The 19,969-nt window shown below is 43.4% G+C and overlaps 1 protein-coding gene across 2 annotated transcripts in view; it reads right to left on the reverse strand.

The window, feature by feature from the left end:
• Positions 1 to 19,969, reverse strand: part of slit1a (slit homolog 1a) — a 115,170-nt gene that overhangs the window by 15,678 nt on the left and 79,523 nt on the right. For both annotated transcript variants that reach the window (XM_084391495.1, XM_084391494.1), the window contains 9 exons: positions 18,896 to 19,028; positions 16,973 to 17,041; positions 16,416 to 16,487; positions 16,256 to 16,327; positions 13,079 to 13,150; positions 10,651 to 10,814; positions 3,707 to 3,831; positions 3,530 to 3,627; positions 1,139 to 1,278 (listed from right to left, as the gene is read on the reverse strand). In XM_084391495.1, the coding sequence (XP_084247621.1) occupies positions 1,139 to 1,278; positions 3,530 to 3,627; positions 3,707 to 3,831; positions 10,651 to 10,814; positions 13,079 to 13,150; positions 16,256 to 16,327; positions 16,416 to 16,487; positions 16,973 to 17,041; positions 18,896 to 19,028 (945 nt within the window). The remainder of the gene's footprint in view (positions 1 to 1,138; positions 1,279 to 3,529; positions 3,628 to 3,706; positions 3,832 to 10,650; positions 10,815 to 13,078; positions 13,151 to 16,255; positions 16,328 to 16,415; positions 16,488 to 16,972; positions 17,042 to 18,895; positions 19,029 to 19,969) is intronic.

Consider the following 19,969-nt stretch of genomic DNA (forward strand, 5'->3'; position numbering starts at 1 on the left):
AAGAATCGGTGAGACATCATTTCGAACAAAATCAAGCCAAAACTAAATTCATTTCTGGAGTTCTAAACAATTTGCCCAAGTGAACTTTCCGGAAGAGTTCTCTCCGGCTGGTTAAACGTCTTCAAACTCCCATTGGTCAGTGTGGTGATGATGTAACAGGTGGGTGTGGCTCTGAGGCTCCGCCTTCTTAGAGCTGTGAATCTCCATTTCTTCTGTTCAGACGCGAGTAAAAACAGGAACACACTGGAGAGCCGCTTTATAGTAGAAACTGAAGCTGTAACTCTGACTGAAAGAGACACTGACACTGTTTTTCATGTTTAATACTGTAAAGCTGCTGCTTTAAATCAGTCTACTGTATAAAGTGCTGTATGAGTAAACGTGACGTGACTGTAGATCTGAATCTCAGAGCTGGAGCAAACATCTCCACATCACTATGATCAGATGCTTTCTGAACTGCTGTTTTCTCATTGTTATTGTGTGTTTATTCTGTTACTGAGAGGAAAGAGCAGCTCATGTTTACTCATTCAGCTATATGTGGGCAGAGTCAGGATGGTCGCTAAGAGAAATGTGGGCGGAGTCAGGATGTTCGCTAAAAGAAATGTGGGCGGAGTCAGGATGTTTGCTAAGAGGAAATGTGAGCGGAGTCAGGATGTTCACTAAGAGAAATGTGGGCGGAGTCAGGATGTTTGCTAAGAGGAAATGTGGGTGGAGTCAGGATGTTCGCTAAGAGAAATGTGGGCGGAGTCAGGATGTTCGCTAAGAGAAATGTGGGCGGAGTCAGGATGTTCGCTAACAGAAATGTGGGTGGAGTCGGGATGTTCACTAAGAGGAAATGTGGGCGGAGTCAGGATGTTCGCTAAGAGAAATGTGGGTGGAGTCGGGATGTTCACTAAGAGGAAATGTGGGCGGAGTCAGGATGTTCGCTAAGAGGAAATGTGGGTGGAGTCGGGATGTTCGCTAAGAGGAAATGTGGGCGGAGTCAGGATGTTCGCTAACAGAAATGTGGGCGGAGTCAGGATGTTCGCTAACAGAAATGTGGGCGGAGTCAGGGTGTTTTCTAACAGTTTATCACAGCAAAGGTGTTTCAAACTTTCTTTTTACCCCTTCGCAGTGAGTATATTGGGGCCTTAACATGTACCTGTGTAAAAAGGGGCACATAAACATGTGTAATTGTTGATTCCGTCTACGCAGGTCGCTCCGTTCTGACAGTCGTTATCTTCACACTCGTCAGTGTCAGTGTCACACGCGGGACCTTCAAAGCCCGCAGCACACGAACAGCTGAGAAAACACAAATGCATTGTTTTAAATGGGGATCAAGCTTTCGAAGCACTGTGAGAATTCATTTCATTAAGAAGTCCTCGTCATATTTCACCCAAAATATCAAATATAAGACATCAAATCACAGTGTGTTTTTTCCAGCTTATTTTAGAAGCAAGAGGTGAAAAGAGTGGATTCCCCGACTCTGAAGAGCCCTGGAGTCGAGCTCGATCCTACAGGAATAATCCACTCTCGCTGTTGTTGACGCTGTTGCTGTGTCTGAACCGCTCACATGTTCACTCACTATATAGTGCACAGCAACTGAGTGCACTATATCAGCAAGGAGTGAATGAAATGAAGCAGGGAATTCGGACACTAGGCGTGTTTCCATTACAGACTTGCGCAAAACTTTTGCGATTTTTTTCTAAATGTCGACAAAAGACTATTGCGAAATGACGGTGTTTCCATTAGCCGATGTTATGCGACTAAAACTTCATTTTTTCCTCTGGCGATAAGTTAAATCATTTCAAAAACCATGGCAACGGACGTTGGTAGGATTATGTATATCCCAGCCACTGCACTTGCCATTATTATTAATCGAAGGAGATGTGTGTGTGTTTCCAAGCATTAATAGTGAGGAACGACCCTTATTATACTTGTGAGCGGCACATATGAGGAGTTTCTGGGTGTTTCTCCCTCAGATCTGCTTCAAGGTCTTGATTGTGGCATTTATTTGAGGTTTAGAATCCATTATTCCTGTAATTCTTTTGTCTTTTATGAATTTAATAAAGAGCTCTGTCTCGTATTCTGTCCAAACACACCGCGTCATCTACGTCAGGTGCCTGTAAATGCGCAAACACTGTTTCCATTGCAGTTTTGCAAAATATTTATTTTTCAAATTGCCTGAAAAACCTCCTCATGCGAGCAGAAAAACTTTTTTGCGATAAATGGGAGTTTTTGCAAAAATTACGTGTTTCCATTAAGCGGATTTTCAATTCGCAACTTCAATTGGTGCAATTTGAAGGGTAATGGAAACGCGGCTACTGACATACTATATCATGCGTTACATACATATCCTACTTAAATAACATTCAGTAACCGTAGATTGTAATTATAAATACCTCCATGCCAGCTCTGTCATTTCATTAATGTTATATTAATGCTATAAATACTAATTTGGTTTAGGGTTCGAGTTAGTTGAATAAGTTGACATGTAGTTGCGAAGGTACTTATAGTCAGTAGAAAGTCTGTTTGGAGCATCAAAATAGTTAGCAGTTATTAATATTAGTTATATAGTAGTTAGTAGAATGTCTAAGGTGGATTATCGAAATAAAGTGTTACCCAACTGGGTAAACATGGGTTACTCATCATTTCAGGGTAATGGCATTGTTAAATTGGACTAATTTGGAAAGTCACGCTAAAAGGTTAAAATTTTAAGTCACCCTGTCAATAATTTTATCTCTCAAAACTCATCTTTGATTGCTAAAATTACATATTTAAGTGTTTTTTTCCTTGAATTTTTTTTTTTCATGTCTTAAAATATCTTGAATGTAACTCGACACCCTTGCCTCATTTAGTATGTGCAGTTCTATGAATATGCAAATGAGCCCCGCCTCCACTCACTCACTCAGCTCAGAGATCCACTGTAACCAATCAGATCAACGTGTGATCGTCAACCAATCTAGTTTGTGACGTCAGAAACACCAGCGATTTCAAAGCGTGTGTTTGAGACTGTCTTTGGTTCACTGCAGTTTTAAGGAGGAAATACTCAGCAATGGTGTCGACTTATGAATTTACACATGCTTTGTCATAAAAATCAATGGTTGATGAATTCCTCGACTTCATCAACCATTGATTTTACATCAAAACAGGGGCAGGAATTGAATTCAAGATTGCAGTTGCAAAATTTATAAAAAAAATTCCAACACAAAGCCTTTAAAGTCCCCCTGTGGTGAAAATCCAGCTTTTGATGTAGTTTGTGTCTATGTGGTGTTTTTAATATGCTTTAAGACATAAACTCAAGCCATTGAGTCAGAGTCGATTCTCTGAAAAAACCTGGAATTGAACACCACTGTTCGGACAATACCATTTTTATACTGTGATTAATTATCATTTTCCGAACAAGTAATTTATCTGTAACGCAGTGCTGTACGGACACAATTGTTTTAAAACAAAAATATGATGAATTTAGTAAATAAATAATATTTCGTTGCATGCTTTCAACGAATCCACGTTTTTAAACGATAAGAAAATGTGAGTTTGGACAGTTCACCTGTAGCCTTCCTCCTCTTCTCCGGACATGTGGCACGTTCCTCCGTTCTTACAGGGCTCACTGACACAAGCGTTGATCACAGTCTCACAGTTCTTGCCCTGTACGTGAAAGGAAATGCATGAGCGTTTCACGTCCGTCTGTCAGCGCTCTCATTGGTCACGTGTTGTGCGCGCTCACCTTGAATCCCTCAGGACAGATGCACCTGTGTCCGTCCATCTGGTCCGCCTCGCAGCTGCCGTGGTTCAGACAGGGGCTGGACATGCACGGGTTACACTTCGCTAGTATCCCAGTGTCCACTTCACCTGCGCACACAGACACAACAAGTCCCGCAAATATCAATATTTTTGGTTTTCAAAGGTTTTCCTGTGTGAATGTTGATTATTTTCCTCATATTCTCCATTGTTGCGGCTCCTCTCTTCCCAGTCTGTCAGTAACGCTCTGTTTACTTCCTGCCTCTATGAAGCCCCTCCTTCTGAAAAGCACACTGTGCTCTGATTGGTCGGCTGGAACAGTGTGTTGTGATTGGTTGAGCGCTTCGAGTGTGTTTGGGAAATGTCCCGCCCCTTACCATAACCACCAGTTTAACAGTGATAGCCATAAGAAAAACCATCTTTAAAGTCAGAAGCTTGTCAGCCACCGACTCAAGAGGTTCAAAGGGGGTCTCAACCAGACCCTCAAGGACTAAAGCTAAGTCCCTTGAAGGGATCTTGGGTCTAACGGGAGGCCTCAGCGGGTGAGCAGAGGACGCTTCCCAAGGGGCTCCCCATCAGTCCAGGCGTGGCAAGCTGATAAAGCGGCCACATAAACACAGGAAGTCCAGAACTGAAGCGATCTGGCAGTTAACTGGATCTGCATTACGTGCAGTGCACTTCCTCTAGTGGAGGGAGAATGGTCTCTGAGACATCAGCTGAAAACCCAGTGTCCGTTAGATGAAGATTCCACAACTCGGGCTGGGGACATTATCCCCTGTGTTTGAGACTGAAGGTCCTCCTGTTCGGTATCGCCCAGTGCGAGCTGTCGAGGAGAGATATCATTTACGAGAACCAAACTCTGTTCAGTGCTATCAGTAAGAGGCAAGGACCCTTGATGACGAACCTTGACCAGGACTCCTAAGAGCATGGTGATTTAGAGAGAACAAGAGGGGACATTACACTGTTCCTTGAGAAGTCAAAGAGGTCACCTCAACTTCATTAAAAAACCCTTTCCAAACCCGCTCTCAAGGGTGTAAATCTCCCTAGGGGACAGGAACTGGTCCTGACCTTGCACAGTCCGCCTTGCAATTTATCGACTGTAATAGCCTGACTCTTCTCTCTGGGAGGGGAACATGCTCTACGGCCCCTTTGTCCAGAAGAGATTATTTTGTGACAGCAGATAAAACGAGGACGGCGGTGTCTTTAGGACCCAAGAGCGGTCCCCGGCAGTAGCTTTCAGGCTGCCAAAGTCTATTTAAAGGGGTACCAATTTTCATTGGGGTCTCCAACATTTCACTGGAAACCGCTGCCCCCGAATCACCAGAGGTGGCGGGATGATACCGAGGTTTAGTGAGGGTGTCTGGTAGGAGCTGACATGCCTCGTCCCACAGGGGCACACCCCCACAGACCTGGGCACAAAACCCTCTGGACTTCTGTCTCAGGTCTATTATGAGGCGGGTGAGCACCACACGCCAGTCCAGTCTTCACTCGCCACTCGCTGCTTCTGAGCCAAGGTCAAAAACCATCTTTATTTGAAGCGTCATGTTGCTTTCAAAAGGTGATTTACTGTATTTTGATCACTACTGTAGACAGTGTTTATATACGAACTATAAACTTTTATCCAATAATATTCAATATACAATAATATTAATTATTATAAGACAGAAATAATTATACTGTGTGGTTGAAAAGAGTGTACATATATAAAAGAGATATAAAGATAAAAGATAAAATCAGAGTTTGTGGCCTTCATAACCCAGCCAGCAATGACACGTGGGGCCCAGATGGGTTAACTACGGGTTCCATGGGTACTGTGTGGGCATGGGCTTTGGCTGGGTGAAATCAGCGGGTCCCATGTAGGTTTTGTAGTACGAGTCCCACATAGGAAGCCCATATGAGCTGATTACATGGGCCCCATAAGGGACAGGCATGGGCCAAGTGGGCATGGGTTTGAACTGGGAACACATATATGGGTCTTGCATGACATATTTATGGGCCAAGTGGGCATGGGTTTGATCTGGGAACACATATATGGGTCTTGAATGGCATATTTATGGGCCAAGTGGGCATGGGTTTGATCTGGGAACATATATATGGGTCTTGAATGGCATATTTATGGGCCAAGTGGGCATGGGTTTGATCTGGGAACACATATATGGGTCTTGAATGGCATATTTATGGGCCAAGTGGGCATGGGTTTGAACTGGGAATGCATATATGGGTCTTGAATGGCATATTTATGGGCCAAGTGGGCATGGGTTTGAACTGGGAACACATATATGGGTCTTGCATGGCATATTTATGGGCCAAGTGGGCATGGGTTTGATCTGGGAACACATATATGGGTCTTGAATGGCATATTTATGGGCCAAGTGGGCATGGGTTTGAACTGGGAACACATATATGGGTCTTGCATGACATATTTATGGGCCAAGTGGGCATGGGTTTGATCTGGGAACACATATATGGGTCTTGAATGGCATATTTATGGGCCAAGTGGGCATGGGTTTGAACTGGGAATGCATATATGGGTCTTGAATGGCATATTTATGGGCCAAGTGGGCATGGGTTTGAACTGGGATCACATATATGGGTCTTGCATGGCATATTTATGGGCCAAGTGGGCATGGGTTTGATCTGGGAACACATATATGGGTCTTGAATGGCATATTTATGGGCCAAGTGGGCATGGGTTTGATCTGGGAACACATATATGGGTCCTGCATGGTACATTTATGGGCAAAGTGGGCATGGGTTTGAACTGGGATAATATATATATAAAAATATATTTTTGATTTATTTACCAGTATGTTGTGACATTTAAATTGTTTTTTAAAGATTATGTTTGTTGTTCGATGTAATAATTTTGTATTAATGTATTTTTTGGAGAGATGTTTTTTTTTCAGAGATTTTTTTTAAATTAAAATATATTTTTGATTTGTTTACCGGTATGTTGTTGTGACGACCACAAAAGTGTTGTATTTGTGTTTTAAGAATATTCACAATTATTGTCTTTTATTTGAAACAAGTGATTGTATTATTTTTTTATTTTAAAAACAAGTATCCCAATTGTTTTATTTTTAATGTGAATTTTCCTGACTTAAAGTGAATTGTGTAGTGTTTGCTCCAGGCCAGTAGGGGCAGTGTAGAGTGACGAGTTACTGTAGCTGCGTGAGTTGCGCGGGTTTCTAATTACTGCAGAGAGCTCGAAACTGATAACACTGTCTCCTCGTTTCTCTCCTGTTTTACAGGTGGGTAAATGTATAAAAACACCTCAGAAGTAGCATTTATCTATGCTGAAATGTATGTGAGATATGAGTGAACTGTTTTTAGTGAAATGAGTTTCGTTAGGGTCTGTTTTTGATTTAGTTTGAAATGAGTTGAAACGAGAGGGCAAAGTCCTACAGAGTAACGGTCGAGAGACATTACTAGAGATCAAGTCAGCTCAACACACACTTTCCCCGTGTATATATATGTACATGAAGATATTTTTTTGAGCTTGTAATGTTAACAGATATGTTTAGCTCACTGTATTAGCTCATGTTTATTCCCACCATCTGTTGGAAATGTTTTTTTTTTTGCTCAATGAGTTTATACAAAAATGTTTAGAGTTTAAAACGAGGTTAAAAGTTACACTTTAATCACTTTATGAGTTCTGAGCATGATTTTGCAGTACTGTATTAACATGATACTGATAAAATACTGTGAATGGAAGATTCTAAGTAGCCTATCTAAAAAAAAGCTGGTGAATATTACCATTGTCTTTACATTTCATTTTGATAAATAGTATAAAATACAAGCATGAAGAGAAAGTGAACATGCATTTGGTGGAAAGAGGTTTATTTTAATATGGATTTTGCATTGACATGGACACTGAAAATTCATTGTAATGTTAAAAAGACACTGAACATATAATATGTGAAACATACAATGATACTTAACAATAGAGATGTGATTGCTGAAGAAAATTCAGAAAATAAATTACTGCAGAGAGCTCGAAACTGATAACACTGTCTCCTCGTTTCTCTCCTGTTTTACAGGAATTAATCTGTTATCACGGTGCCGTTGCTACGGTGCCTGTTACATTGTGACATTTAACCCTCAGAGAGTCTTCGTTTAGCAGTCACACTCAGTGCCTTCCCGGTCAGAAGTGACCGGACACCTAAAAATGAAACTTCCTCCATCCCAGTAAAAACCAATGCAATTTATTTTTGTTCTATAATATTTATTCTTTTTAATTTAGTATTTTGAGACAATTTGATTGAACTTATTAATATGTATGCAATATTTATAGTCCATTTTTTGCCATTGAAAATAATGTTTTATTTTTATTTTTATTATTATTATTATTTTCTATACGGTATTTTCGGTTAAAATAGAGACTAGGCTTTCAGAAAAAAAAAAAAAAAAATCAATTTATTAAACATAAAATCAAATAAATCATGTTATTGCATGGGTTTACCACTAGATGCCTGTAATAGCTCTAAATGGAGATGCTTGTGAATTCTAGTTGTTTTTGGACCAAATTACTTACTTTTAAGATGTGGATGGAATGTATTTTTTTAGAAATTCTTAATTCTCAAATAATACTTTTTGCCAAGGTTTATAACATTTTATTAATTATTATTTTAATAATTTTAATAATAATTATATTAATTATATATATATATTAATTATAATTATTAATTATGTTATGTTTTTCACTCTTGATGTTTTAGAGTTTCACCCCTTCATTGCTGAGCACGTTTTTTCTGCATTGTGGCCGATTTGTAGAGAATTTTTGTGTTTTTGTCAATTTCCCATTCATTTCCTATGGGGGTCATTTTTGACCGAAGACCATGAGTGTGACTATTTTTTTTACGACCACTTAGCATGCTCGGATCATGACCTCAATTTTTTTTTGTGTTCACATACCTAATGCCAGAAAAGTCACCAAGTTTCGTAACATTCTGATGAAGCTGTGATTTTTAAAAATTCAAAACAGATTTTTTGTAATCTGAATTTATTGGTGTGTATGTGTATAAAAGTGTGTTTGTATGTGTGTGTGTGTGGGTGGGTGTGAATTTTTTGCACTCTTGATGTTGTAGAGTGTCACCCCTTTACTGCGGTGTACTTTTTTTTTGAATCGTGGCCGATTTTTAGATTGTACAGACAAAAATTCAGAGAATTTTTGTGTTTTTGTAAATTTCCCATTCATTTCCTATGGGTCGGTCATTTTTGACCGAAGGCACTGAGTGTGACTATTTTTTTTTACGACCACTTAGCATGCTCGGATCATGACCTCAATTTTTTTTTGCATACACATACCTAATGCCATAAAAGTCACCAAGTATCATAACCTTCCGATGAAGCTGTGATTTTTTAAAATTCAAAACAGAAAATTTTTCAGTCAGAAGTGACCGAAGACTCTCTGAGGGTTAAATTGTTTTTTAAAGATCATTTTTGTTGTTCAATTTAACAATATATTTCTTGCAGTTCAAAGCGTCAAGTGTCTTGTATTTATCTTGGACTTATATTCATTCCTCATTTTTAGTTTTTCTTAGATTGTTTCCTTAAACCACTTGGCATGGTTGGGCTTAGATAGGCCTTGCATGAATTGCCCAGTTAGGACCCACATAAGATCCTTACAGAGCCCACTTTAAGCCCATAGGGGCATTCACGGTTGAATCCTGGTGCAAGCCCACTTTAAACCCCTTTAGGGCCTGTTCACATATCGCGTCTTTTGCGCGCGCAAGTTCGTTATTTCAAATGTAGGCGCGCGGTATGCACGCTCATAATGGAAGCGACGCGGTCGCGGTGCGACGCGCTCGTTTTTTCCAAGCGCGTCCGCGCCGCATCGAGATAAAAACATCTCAACTTTTCAGAATGCCGCAAGCGCACCGCAAGTCACGTGACAAGAACCAAGCTTAGCAACGACAGACGCCTCCGGAGCGCAACCACCCGAGCGCTTTGGAAAAAGGAGAAAGCGGCGCGCCTAGCGTTTTCTATGCGTTTTTAGGCGCGATATGTGAACGCCGCCTTAGGCAGGTGGGGCCCAAATGGGTCTGACATGAATTACCCAGTTAAGACCCACATAAGACCCTTACAGGTCCCACTTAAAACCCATCTGGGCATCCACGACTGGCCCCCGTGTGGATCCCGGGTGCAAGCCCATTTTAAACGCCCTTTAAGCAGGTGGGGCCCAAATGGGTCTGTCATGAATTGCCCGGTTAAGATCCCACATAACACCCTTATAGATCCCTTTTAAAGCCCATCTGGGCATCCACGGCTGGATCCTGGGTGCAAACCCACTTTAAACCCCTTTGGGTAGGTGGGGCCCCAATGGGTCTGGCATGAATTGCCCAGTTAGGACCCACATAAGACTCTTACAGAGCCCATTTAAAGCCCATCTGGGTAGCCATGGTTGGATCCCGGGTGCAAGCCCACTTTAGACCCATTTGGGCAGGTGGGGCCCAAATGGGTCTGACATGAATTGCCCAATTAAGACCCATGCAGTACCCTTACAGGTCCCACTTTTAGTACGTCTGGGCTTCCACGGCTTGCCCCAATGTGGATCCCGGGTGCAAGCCCATAATGGGGCCCACATTTGCCGCCCATGAAGCCCTCATCTGGGCCCCACATGTCATTGCTGGCTGGGAACCCATCATAACCATCTTTATAACCCAGCTTCATGGGTTTATCTTTAACTTTTAGTAACAAAATGTTGTTACCTGAAATGAAACATGTTACCTGAAATTTTTCATGTTCATTTTAAGTTGATGTACTCAAATAAAAATGAAATAAAAATGAATAAAAACTATATAGACATTTAAATTTTAAAAATTAAAATTAATTGAAAATATCAATAAAATTCATAGTATCTCAATGATAGGGAAATATCACCGCTCTCGAGTCTCGACACTGACGAATCCTTCACTCCCCCGATCTCACCTTGGCACTCGAACCTCTTGGCCGGCGTGGTGAGCAGCAGTTTTCCCAGCATGCCGTGCGGCCCGACACAGCGCGCGATCCCAGGCTCCTTGTATCCGGTCTTCACCCAGTCGGAGAGCCAGCGCAGGCGGCAGTCGCAGTACAGGGGGTTCGCACCGATGGCCCTGAGAACACACACACACACACACACACACACACACGCTCCAGTCAAACCAGCAGCAACCCAGGGCAAAATGAGATGCTTTTGAAAGCGTGTATTTGAACAAAAGCTGTCTGTGTCTATCACACATTAATGAGCCCCTCGTCACTGTTCTCGTCATCAGTTACCAGTCACCGCCAATCCGCATGATTTTAGCTTGTTTTTCTTTTTTTAAATAATCATGTTTAACAGCAGAATTTGTGGAGAAAAACTACATTACCCATGATGCTGTACAGAAAATTCCACCAATCAGAGTCAATCTAATGAGGAGGGACTGGCATTTTCTGTAATACTTGGCTTTACACTTCAACATTTTAGCACTTTGATAAGAAAATCTTATTTGTATAGATAATATCCACATTCTTCTTTGATAACTGGTCAAGCAGGATTACTGGCTGGAGTATTACATCTTTAATAAACCCCAATATGTCTTCCATGAAAAGATAAATGTCTGAATGTAAGTTTCCTCGAGGGTGTATTACTGCATCATCACTGCTAGATGGCGCTGCAGGTCCGAACCATAAACTGCTGCAATGGCCAAACAAAGAGTTTCAATTCTATTCAACTCCTCTAAATAAAGACAAACGTCCCCAGAGGCTGCGTTACTGATTTAAAGGGACTGTTCACCCAAAAATAAAATAAAAAATCTAAATTCTGTCATCAATATCGTGTCAAAATATAATAAACAAAAATATCTTAATTTGTGATCCAAAGATAAATGGTATTAGTACAGGTTTTATGGGGTGAACTATATTTTATATTTCTGATATGTTATTTCAGTAATGGTTAATTTTATTTCAAGCAACAGAAATGTTATTTATGTTTCAGCTCATTACACATTAGACTAACTAACTAGGCTATGTAATCAGAAATCACCCATCGCCAGTATTCAAGTGATGTGTGTGAGAGACGTGTGTGTGAGAGACGTGTGTGTATCGACTGCTTTCAGCTTCATCCTATAAGATGTAAGAGCTGTTTTATAACAGCACACGGTGTGGGCAGAGGGACACGCAGGGTTACACTCGTTCTCCAGGTCACACAGAAGAGTGTGAAGATGTTTAATGGATCTGAAGACAGACGGACTGAACCCTGGTGTGTGTTTACACCGCTCTAAACTGCAGCTTAAAGGGATAGTTCACCCAAAAATTTTAATTAGTCCATGATTTACTCACCATCAAGTCATCCTAGGTGTATATGACTTTCTTCTTTCAGACGAATACAATCTGAGTTATATTAAAAACTGTCCTGGTTCTTCCAAGCTTTATAATGGCCATTTCTGTTTTGAATTCCATAAAAGTGCATCTATCCAGACAGATGCAGATGCATACATATGCATTTTTATGATGGACAGATGCACTTTTATGATGATAGATGCACTTTTATGATGGACAGATGCACTTTTATGATGGACAGATGCACTTTTATGATGAAGAGATGCACTTTTATCATGGATAGATACACTTTTATGATGGACAGATGCACTTTTATGATGGATAGATGCACTTTTATGATGAAGAGATGCACTTTTATGATGGACAGATGCACTTTTATGATGGACAGATGCACTTTTATGATGGATAGATGCACTTTTATCATGGATAGATACACTTTTATGATGGACAGATGCACTTTTATGATGAAGAGATGCACTTTTATCATGGATAGATACACTTTTATGATGGACAGATGCACTTTTATGATGGATAGATGCACTTTTATGATGGATAGATGCACTTTTATAATGAAGAAATGCACTTTTATGATGGACAGATGCACTTTTATGATGGACAGATGCACTTTTATGACGAAGAGATGCACTTTTATGATGAAGAGATACACTTTTGTGATGAAGAGATGCACTGTTATCATGGATAGATGCTCTTTTATGATGAAGAGATGCACTTTTATTATTGATAGATGCACTTTTATGGACTTCAAAACAGAAACGGCCATTCACTGCCATTATAAAGCTTGGAAGACCCAGGACATTTTTTATTATAACTCTGATTATATTTGTCTGAAAGAAGAATGTCATACACACCTAGGATGACTTGATGGTGAGTAAATCATGGGTAATTTAAATTTTTTGGGTGAACTATCCCTTTAAGGCAAAGCAGATGTAAAAGACTGTTCGGTTTCTGCTGATTTTAAAGCCAGTGTGTTCAACACTATCAGTGTTACAGTGCTCAAATCCACCAGATGAAGCAGTGTGTGTGTCTCTTTACTCACAGATGTGACAGTGACGCAGCGTCGGTGAAGATCCCATCAGGCAGCTCTGAGATGTCATTGCCATGCAGAGACCTGAGAACCACACGAGAGAGAAACACGCTAGAGAACATCAGACACCGTACACTGCACTGGAATAAACATTCAGTTACATTTACGGTAAAAAAATGGCCGCTGTGGTTGCCATAAATTTACAGTAAAAAAAACGTATTTTTATTATCCGACATATTGTAGTACTAATATCTGTTTTGTACCATTGTAATACAGTGACAGCCACCAATCACAGCAGTGATGAGAGTCACATGATGAATCTAAGCTCATCACAAACAGCTCTTCCACAAGCCGATCTTGTTGATCTTTTGCCATTGCGTTAGAACTGGTCTCTGTTGTCGCTTGTGAAATCAAATGTCGTCTGGTGTGTGTAAACGTGCAGATTAAGGGCTGGTAATATTATAATAAGATCCTCTTCATACGTCAGAAGGAGAGTGAAATCTGATCGGCTTATTTTCTGTCATGCTTGCAGAGAAAGGCTTCACAGGGTTGGTAGAACTTTCAGGGTTGGTAGAAGCACCGGGACACCGGGATTATAGCACTTACACACGGAAAAAGTCAGATTTTTGTAATATGTCCCCTTTAAGTTGGAAATTTAATTTTCAGGTCTGTGCTCAAAGGTCAGGTCCATGAAGGGGAACAGGAATAGGGGGTGACGGCTTAGCCGGCGGCCAGGGCGAAGCAGACGATCCATCGGGCGGCCAGGGCGGAGACTTTCCCTCAGGCGGCCAGGGCGGAGCAGACAGTCCATCGGGCGGCCACGGCGGAGACGACCCCTCGGGCGGCCAGGGCGAAGCAGACGATCCATCGGGCGGCCAGGGCAGAGACGACCCCTCGGGCGGCCACGGCGGAGACGACCCCTCGGGCGGCCACAGAACAGGAACAGGCACCGGCTCAGGAACAGACACAGACACTGGCTCAGGAACAGGAACAAGAACAGGCACCTACTCAGGAACAGGCACCGGCTCAGGAACAGGCACCGGCTCAGGAACAGGAACAGACACCAGTTCAGGAACAGACACAGGCTCGTCGGTGGCCATCTTGTCCGGAGACACTGGCTTAAGAACAGGAACAGACACCAGCTCAGGAACAGACACAGGCTCGTCGGTGGCCATCTTGTCCGGAGACACTGGCTCGGCGGCGGCCATCTTGTCCGGAGACAATGGCTTAAGAACAGGAACAGACACCAGCTCAGGAACAGAAACAGGCTCGTCGGTGGCCATCTTGTCCGGAGACACAGGCTCGGCGGCGGCCATCTTGTCCGGAGACACAGGCTCGGTGGCGGCCATCTTGTCCGGAGACACAGGCTCGACGGCGGCCATCTTGTCCGGAGACACAGGCTCGGCGGCGGCCATCTTGTCCGGAGACACAGGCTCGGCGGCGGCCATCTTGTCCGGAGACACAGGCTCGGCAGACGTGACGTGAACAGTCTCTGGATCTGCAGACGTGACGTGAACAGACTCTGGATCGGCAGACGTCCTGTGTCTCCTCCACACATTCAGTACCGCCACTGCATAAAAGAGGAAGACAGCCCTCTTGGCCGTGGCAGGACTGATGATGGGCAGCTCCGAGACAATCTCAGGGATGACAGTGGGCTGCATGGGGACGACCTCCGGGATGACCGCGGGCTGCAGGGGAACAACCTCCGGGATGACAGCGGGCTGCACGGGAATGATCTCCGGGATGACAGCGGGCTGGCACGGGCACAACCTCCGGGACAACAGCGGGCTGCACGGGGACGGCCTCCGGGACGACAGCGGCCTGCTCGGGCATGGCCTCCGGGTCTTTGGGGAGGCTGGAGGCCTTCCTCCTCCTCCGCCGTTTCTGATGGCGAGGAGTAGGCTCCGGGCGGGACAGGAACAATGGCGAAGGGAGCTCTGGGTCGAGCATCACCGGCCCAGGGTCGAGGAGAGACCGAGGCGGAGAGTGGTGCTGGAAGTCGCCTCTAGTACCTCCTCCCCTGCGGGCTCCACGGGTCCCAGAAAACTTGACCAGGTGGGTTCCCTCAAATGATTGTTCATGCCTGATGGAAGGAGGCTCGGGGGATTTGGCCGCCATGATCTCCTCCGTTTGACGGGCCCATAGCGCAAAACATTGAAAAAAGTTCATCCGCGGTGGAACCTCTTCGGCTTTCGAATTCCCCTTCTCGATGGCTGGGGAAGAGCCACGAAAAGCCTTACCGCTGGATCTATACATGCTGGAGTCCTTCTGTCACGATCCACACACGGGAAACAGGGGTTAGATCCAAAAGCAGCTTTATTTGGGTAATCCGTAAATCATAATCCAGAAACAGGCAAAAGGTCGATATCCATGTAAGCAGTCCAAAACAAGAACAAACAAATAAACAAAGCAATACAAACTCTGGGAAGCGGGTGACATAATACAAGGACTCCAGAACAATCACAGAAACAGACAGGGATTTATACACACAGAAACTAACAATCATGATGGGGAACAGCTGGGTGCAATGAACAGTGATGAGTGCAGACAAGGATTGTGGGGAATGCAGTTCCTAATGTGAATGACACCGTGGGGAAGAGGACTTCTAGTGGACACCCAGAGAAAACACAAACCAGACACTGTGACACCTAGGGTCCTTTGCACCATGACCCCGAGCCAAACACCCCCCAGAAGCCTTTTCTCCCTTGGTTTGGGAAAAGCACGTAAAAGTCCTGGCAGAAAGCGATGCATAAGGATGAAGTGTAACGACGAATTATTATGTTTTCCGAAGTGTTGACAACTTAGTGTTAACTAATAATTGTTGCAAACTGGTACTACCAACAAAATATTAGTGCATTCCTGGAACTGGGCGTCGTTACACTGTTGATTCAGTTCAGTTTAATGTTGATTCAGTTCAGTTCAATGTTGATTCAATTCAATTCAATGTTGATTCAATTCAGTTCAATGTTGATTCAGATTAGTTCAATAACATTGTTAATGTTACAAAATTGATCAGTTTTGAATAAATTTGATTCAGCTATAAAACAGAAGACAATAGTGTTGTTATTCAGCTTAGGTTCGGTTTGAAAGGTTTGTGCGACTGACACTAGAGCTGAAGTGCGCCAGTCGTACGTGAGTGTTGGAGACAGTGTAAAGTGTCTTTAGTGCCAGTGATAAAGAGATACGTACAGCAGGCGGAGAGACCGGAGACCCCCGAAGGCCAGAGTCGGGATACAGCGAAGAGCGTTGTAGCTCAGGATCCTGCAGGACAAGATCACACACATCCTCCAATCAGATTTCACTTTCACAGCTGAGATTCAGCATGACATTAATGTGCTTCATGACGTACAGGGTAGTGAGCTGACTCATGTTGGAGAACGAAGAGTTGGTCAAGGAACTGATTTTGTTGTTACTCAGGTCTCTGAAACAAAAGATCATCAAACCAGCGGATGAACGGCACTGAAGACGACAGCTTACTTTATATTATCTTATAATGAGAGAGAGAGAGAAAGAGAGAGAGAAAGAGACGGGGAGAGAGAGAGAGAGAGAGAGAGAGAAAGAGAGAGAGAGAGAGAGAGAGAGGGATAGAGAGAGAGAGAGAGACGGAGAGAGAGAGAGAGAGAGAGAGAGACAGAGAGGGATAGAGAGAGAGAGAGAGAGAGGGATAGAGAGAGAGAGAGAGGGATAAAGAGAGAGAGAGAGAGAGAGACAGAGAGGGATAGAGAGAGAGAGAGAGAGAGAGAGAGAGAGAGACGGAGAGAGAGAGAGAGAGAGAGAGACAGAGAGGGATAGAGAGAGAGAGAGAGAGAGGGATAGAGAGAGAGAGAGAGGGATAAAGAGAGAGAGAGAGAGAGAGACAGAGAGGGATAGAGAGAGAGAGAGAGAGAGAGAGAGAGAGAGACATACACTAGCTGCAGGTTTTTGAAGTTGGACAGCTCCTTCGGCACCGCACTGAACTGGTTTCCGTCCAGGTACCTGCCGACACAAAACCATTCGAACAACATTACTGGATCTGTTTCTCACACAATCAATATAGTTTTAGTTGGTGTTGCATCATTAAACTTAGTTGAAATGCAACTCTACGAATAAACGAAACATAACGGCTGGAATTAAACAGCAGATTGATTCAATTGCATCAATAAGCTCATTTTTACCCGACAAACTTGATGCACATAAACTATGCTGGAAACACATTAACAGAATAAATCCCTCAAACTCGTGTGACTTTGCCTCAGAGTCAGCTGTGATTGGATAACTGGAGTATCCAGCAGACCAATGGCGTCGCAGCATCTCTAATGTTAGTTTGGTGTTTCTGAAACGCCGGAGTCGAAGTGTGTGATCAGAATGATCTGGTGTAATTCCCTCCAGAAGCGTCTCACACACACGAGTGTGTTCCCGAACACCAGCATCCGAACGCCAGAGAACATGACAGCGTTACTGTGTTTCATCTGACGCTCTGAGACACACTCGTTTATGTGTGTGTGTGTGTGTGTGTCAGTGTGTGTGTGTGTGTGTGTGTGTGTGTGTGTGAGCCTCTCCGCAGCTGGAGCCGGAGGTTTAATGACGGGCTGTTGGATCAGCAGAATAACAAACTATATGTCTGTAGAGTAGCTTGTATCCTGTAACACTGTGCGGTTTGAAAAGAGAGCTGATCATTTTAAGACTTTATTAAAGAATCTTACATTAAAGAGTTTTTGTAACCAGCAACAATACTCAAAAAATTATTTAGGCCTAAATTTAAGAGGGACTGCGGATGAAAATGAGCTAAATTTGGCTAAATCTTGCTTTTTTCATGTATTATTAATGTGAATTGATTAAATAAACAAACAAACAAGTAAATAAATAAAGAAAAATAAGTACAATTTTCTCATCTGAGTAGCTCTGCCCACTGTGAAATCTCATTGGTTCTCATCTTGATATACATTAACATGACATATGCTCTGATTGGCTGTGAATTTGTCACTTGATGTCAAGTACACCTGGCTGCAGCCTGCAGAACTGGGCGGGGCTACACGTGTGGCTCCGCCCCATACCTCCTCTGATTGGCTCGATCGTCTTTCATAGGCAAACATGATGTGTTTGGTGTAGGACGGAGTATATGTCGTTCAAATCATAATTTCATAATTGTAGGCTAAGGTTGTATTTTTTGCATTATATTAAAGACTACATTTCCTATCATGTATGCCTATGAAAGACGACCGAGCCAATCAGAGTGAGTGTGCAGCTACAGCCAGGTCCTTCTGGTAAGGACCATAGACTGTAAAAAAATATGGACGTAATGTGTGTGACGTCATCCGTAGTGTTTCTGAACAGCATTTCTGAAGCCCAAAGTGGGCGGAGCCGGCTGTCGCCATCTTGGCCGCGCATCACTCCCGGATAAACGAAAATGTGCAGCGAGGCGGATTAGCTGAGGTGACGTGACGCTAACAGACAGCAGACAAACGGCTAGTAGTGACATCAGCGGCAATCCACCTGTCACTCAAGTGGCCATGCCCTTAATTATGCAGAACTTTAAGGCTCAATATAATTTAAACGGATTAGTTAAAAATATTCACCCCCCTCACAGTCGTCATGAAGGGCAAAATGAGCTGTATAGACCAAAACCACTTTTTGCACCAGGCTGTAAACATGTTTTTTCTGCTGTAAAGTTGAGCATTTTAACATGGGGGATTATGGGATTGACTCTCTTCTGCAGCCGGTCTCTAGTGGCCAGTGGATGAACTGCAGTTTAAGTCTCTTCCGTGTTGGATTGAAAAGAGAGACTGTAAGGTTGCCGCTTGGCTAGGACGTGCGGTGTAATGGTTTTGGCTCACGGTGGCGCAGACTCACAGCTCGGTGACGTTGCGAGGAATGCCTTTGGGTAAGAGGTGCAGGTGTTTGTTGCTGCAGCGCACCACCGACTCCAGACAGGAGCACTCGCTGGGACACTGGACCGGCGGAGAGCAGCTCGCCTCCTCGTGATCTGAGGGAAACACCAGCGTTAGCACTCGCACAACACTGCGGATACACACACGCACTTCGCTGGATCACACTCAAACCAAAAATTATTCAGACACCAGGGGCCCTATCTTGCACCCAGCGCAATTGACTTTGTACACCGACGCATGTATCATTCCTATTTTGCACCCGACGCACAGCGGACTTTTCCCTCCACAGACGCACGTCGGTAAATTAGGGAATGAACTTGCGCTCCCGGGGGCGGTTCAGCGAAAAGAGGAGGCGTGTTCCAGCGCAAACGTTCCCTGGTGTTATTTTGCAGTTTCAGAAAACAATTCCTCCACTGACCAGGAGAAACCTCGTCTAAAGTCAGTGGCGCGTTAATCAGGCGCTATTCTGAGGGCGCATGCTTGGCCATAATGTAGCGTGTGCACAACGCACATACACTTTGATTCTCTCATCTACAGACACAGCAGTTCCCATTTTTGCAAACCATACATTATTACAAGGAAAAATATTCCACACGAGGGAAATCATTGTGGTGTCCATGAAGATGCGAAAAAATAGGCATAAATCTAGCTTACACATTTACCCAAATTATTATACGCCTGTTTAACTGAAGATAATTTGGGTGTGTTTCTCCATCCCCAATGTCACTTCTCTGTGTTTTACGGCCCTGACGAGAACGTCGGTCTCCTCGGCTGTGAACCGCTCCTGGCGTGCGTCTGGCAAATCCGCCGTTATAATAGCAAGCCGCCATGGAACAAGCGCGCCTGCTCTTAAAGGGAATGTGAGATGACGCTCTGATTGGTTTATTTCACGTTACGCCCAAACCACACCTATGAGTAATGAAGCGTCTTCAGACCAACACATTTTAGATTAGCGTCGGGCGCAAGAGTCATTTATCCCGCCGGTATAATAGCAACAGCGCCCGAAACCCGCCCACAAAGTTACTTGCGTTTCAGA

Source organism: Rutilus rutilus (genome assembly GCF_951802725.1).
Source record: "Rutilus rutilus genome assembly, chromosome: 20".
Classification (NCBI taxonomy): domain Eukaryota; kingdom Metazoa; phylum Chordata; class Actinopteri; order Cypriniformes; family Leuciscidae; genus Rutilus; species Rutilus rutilus.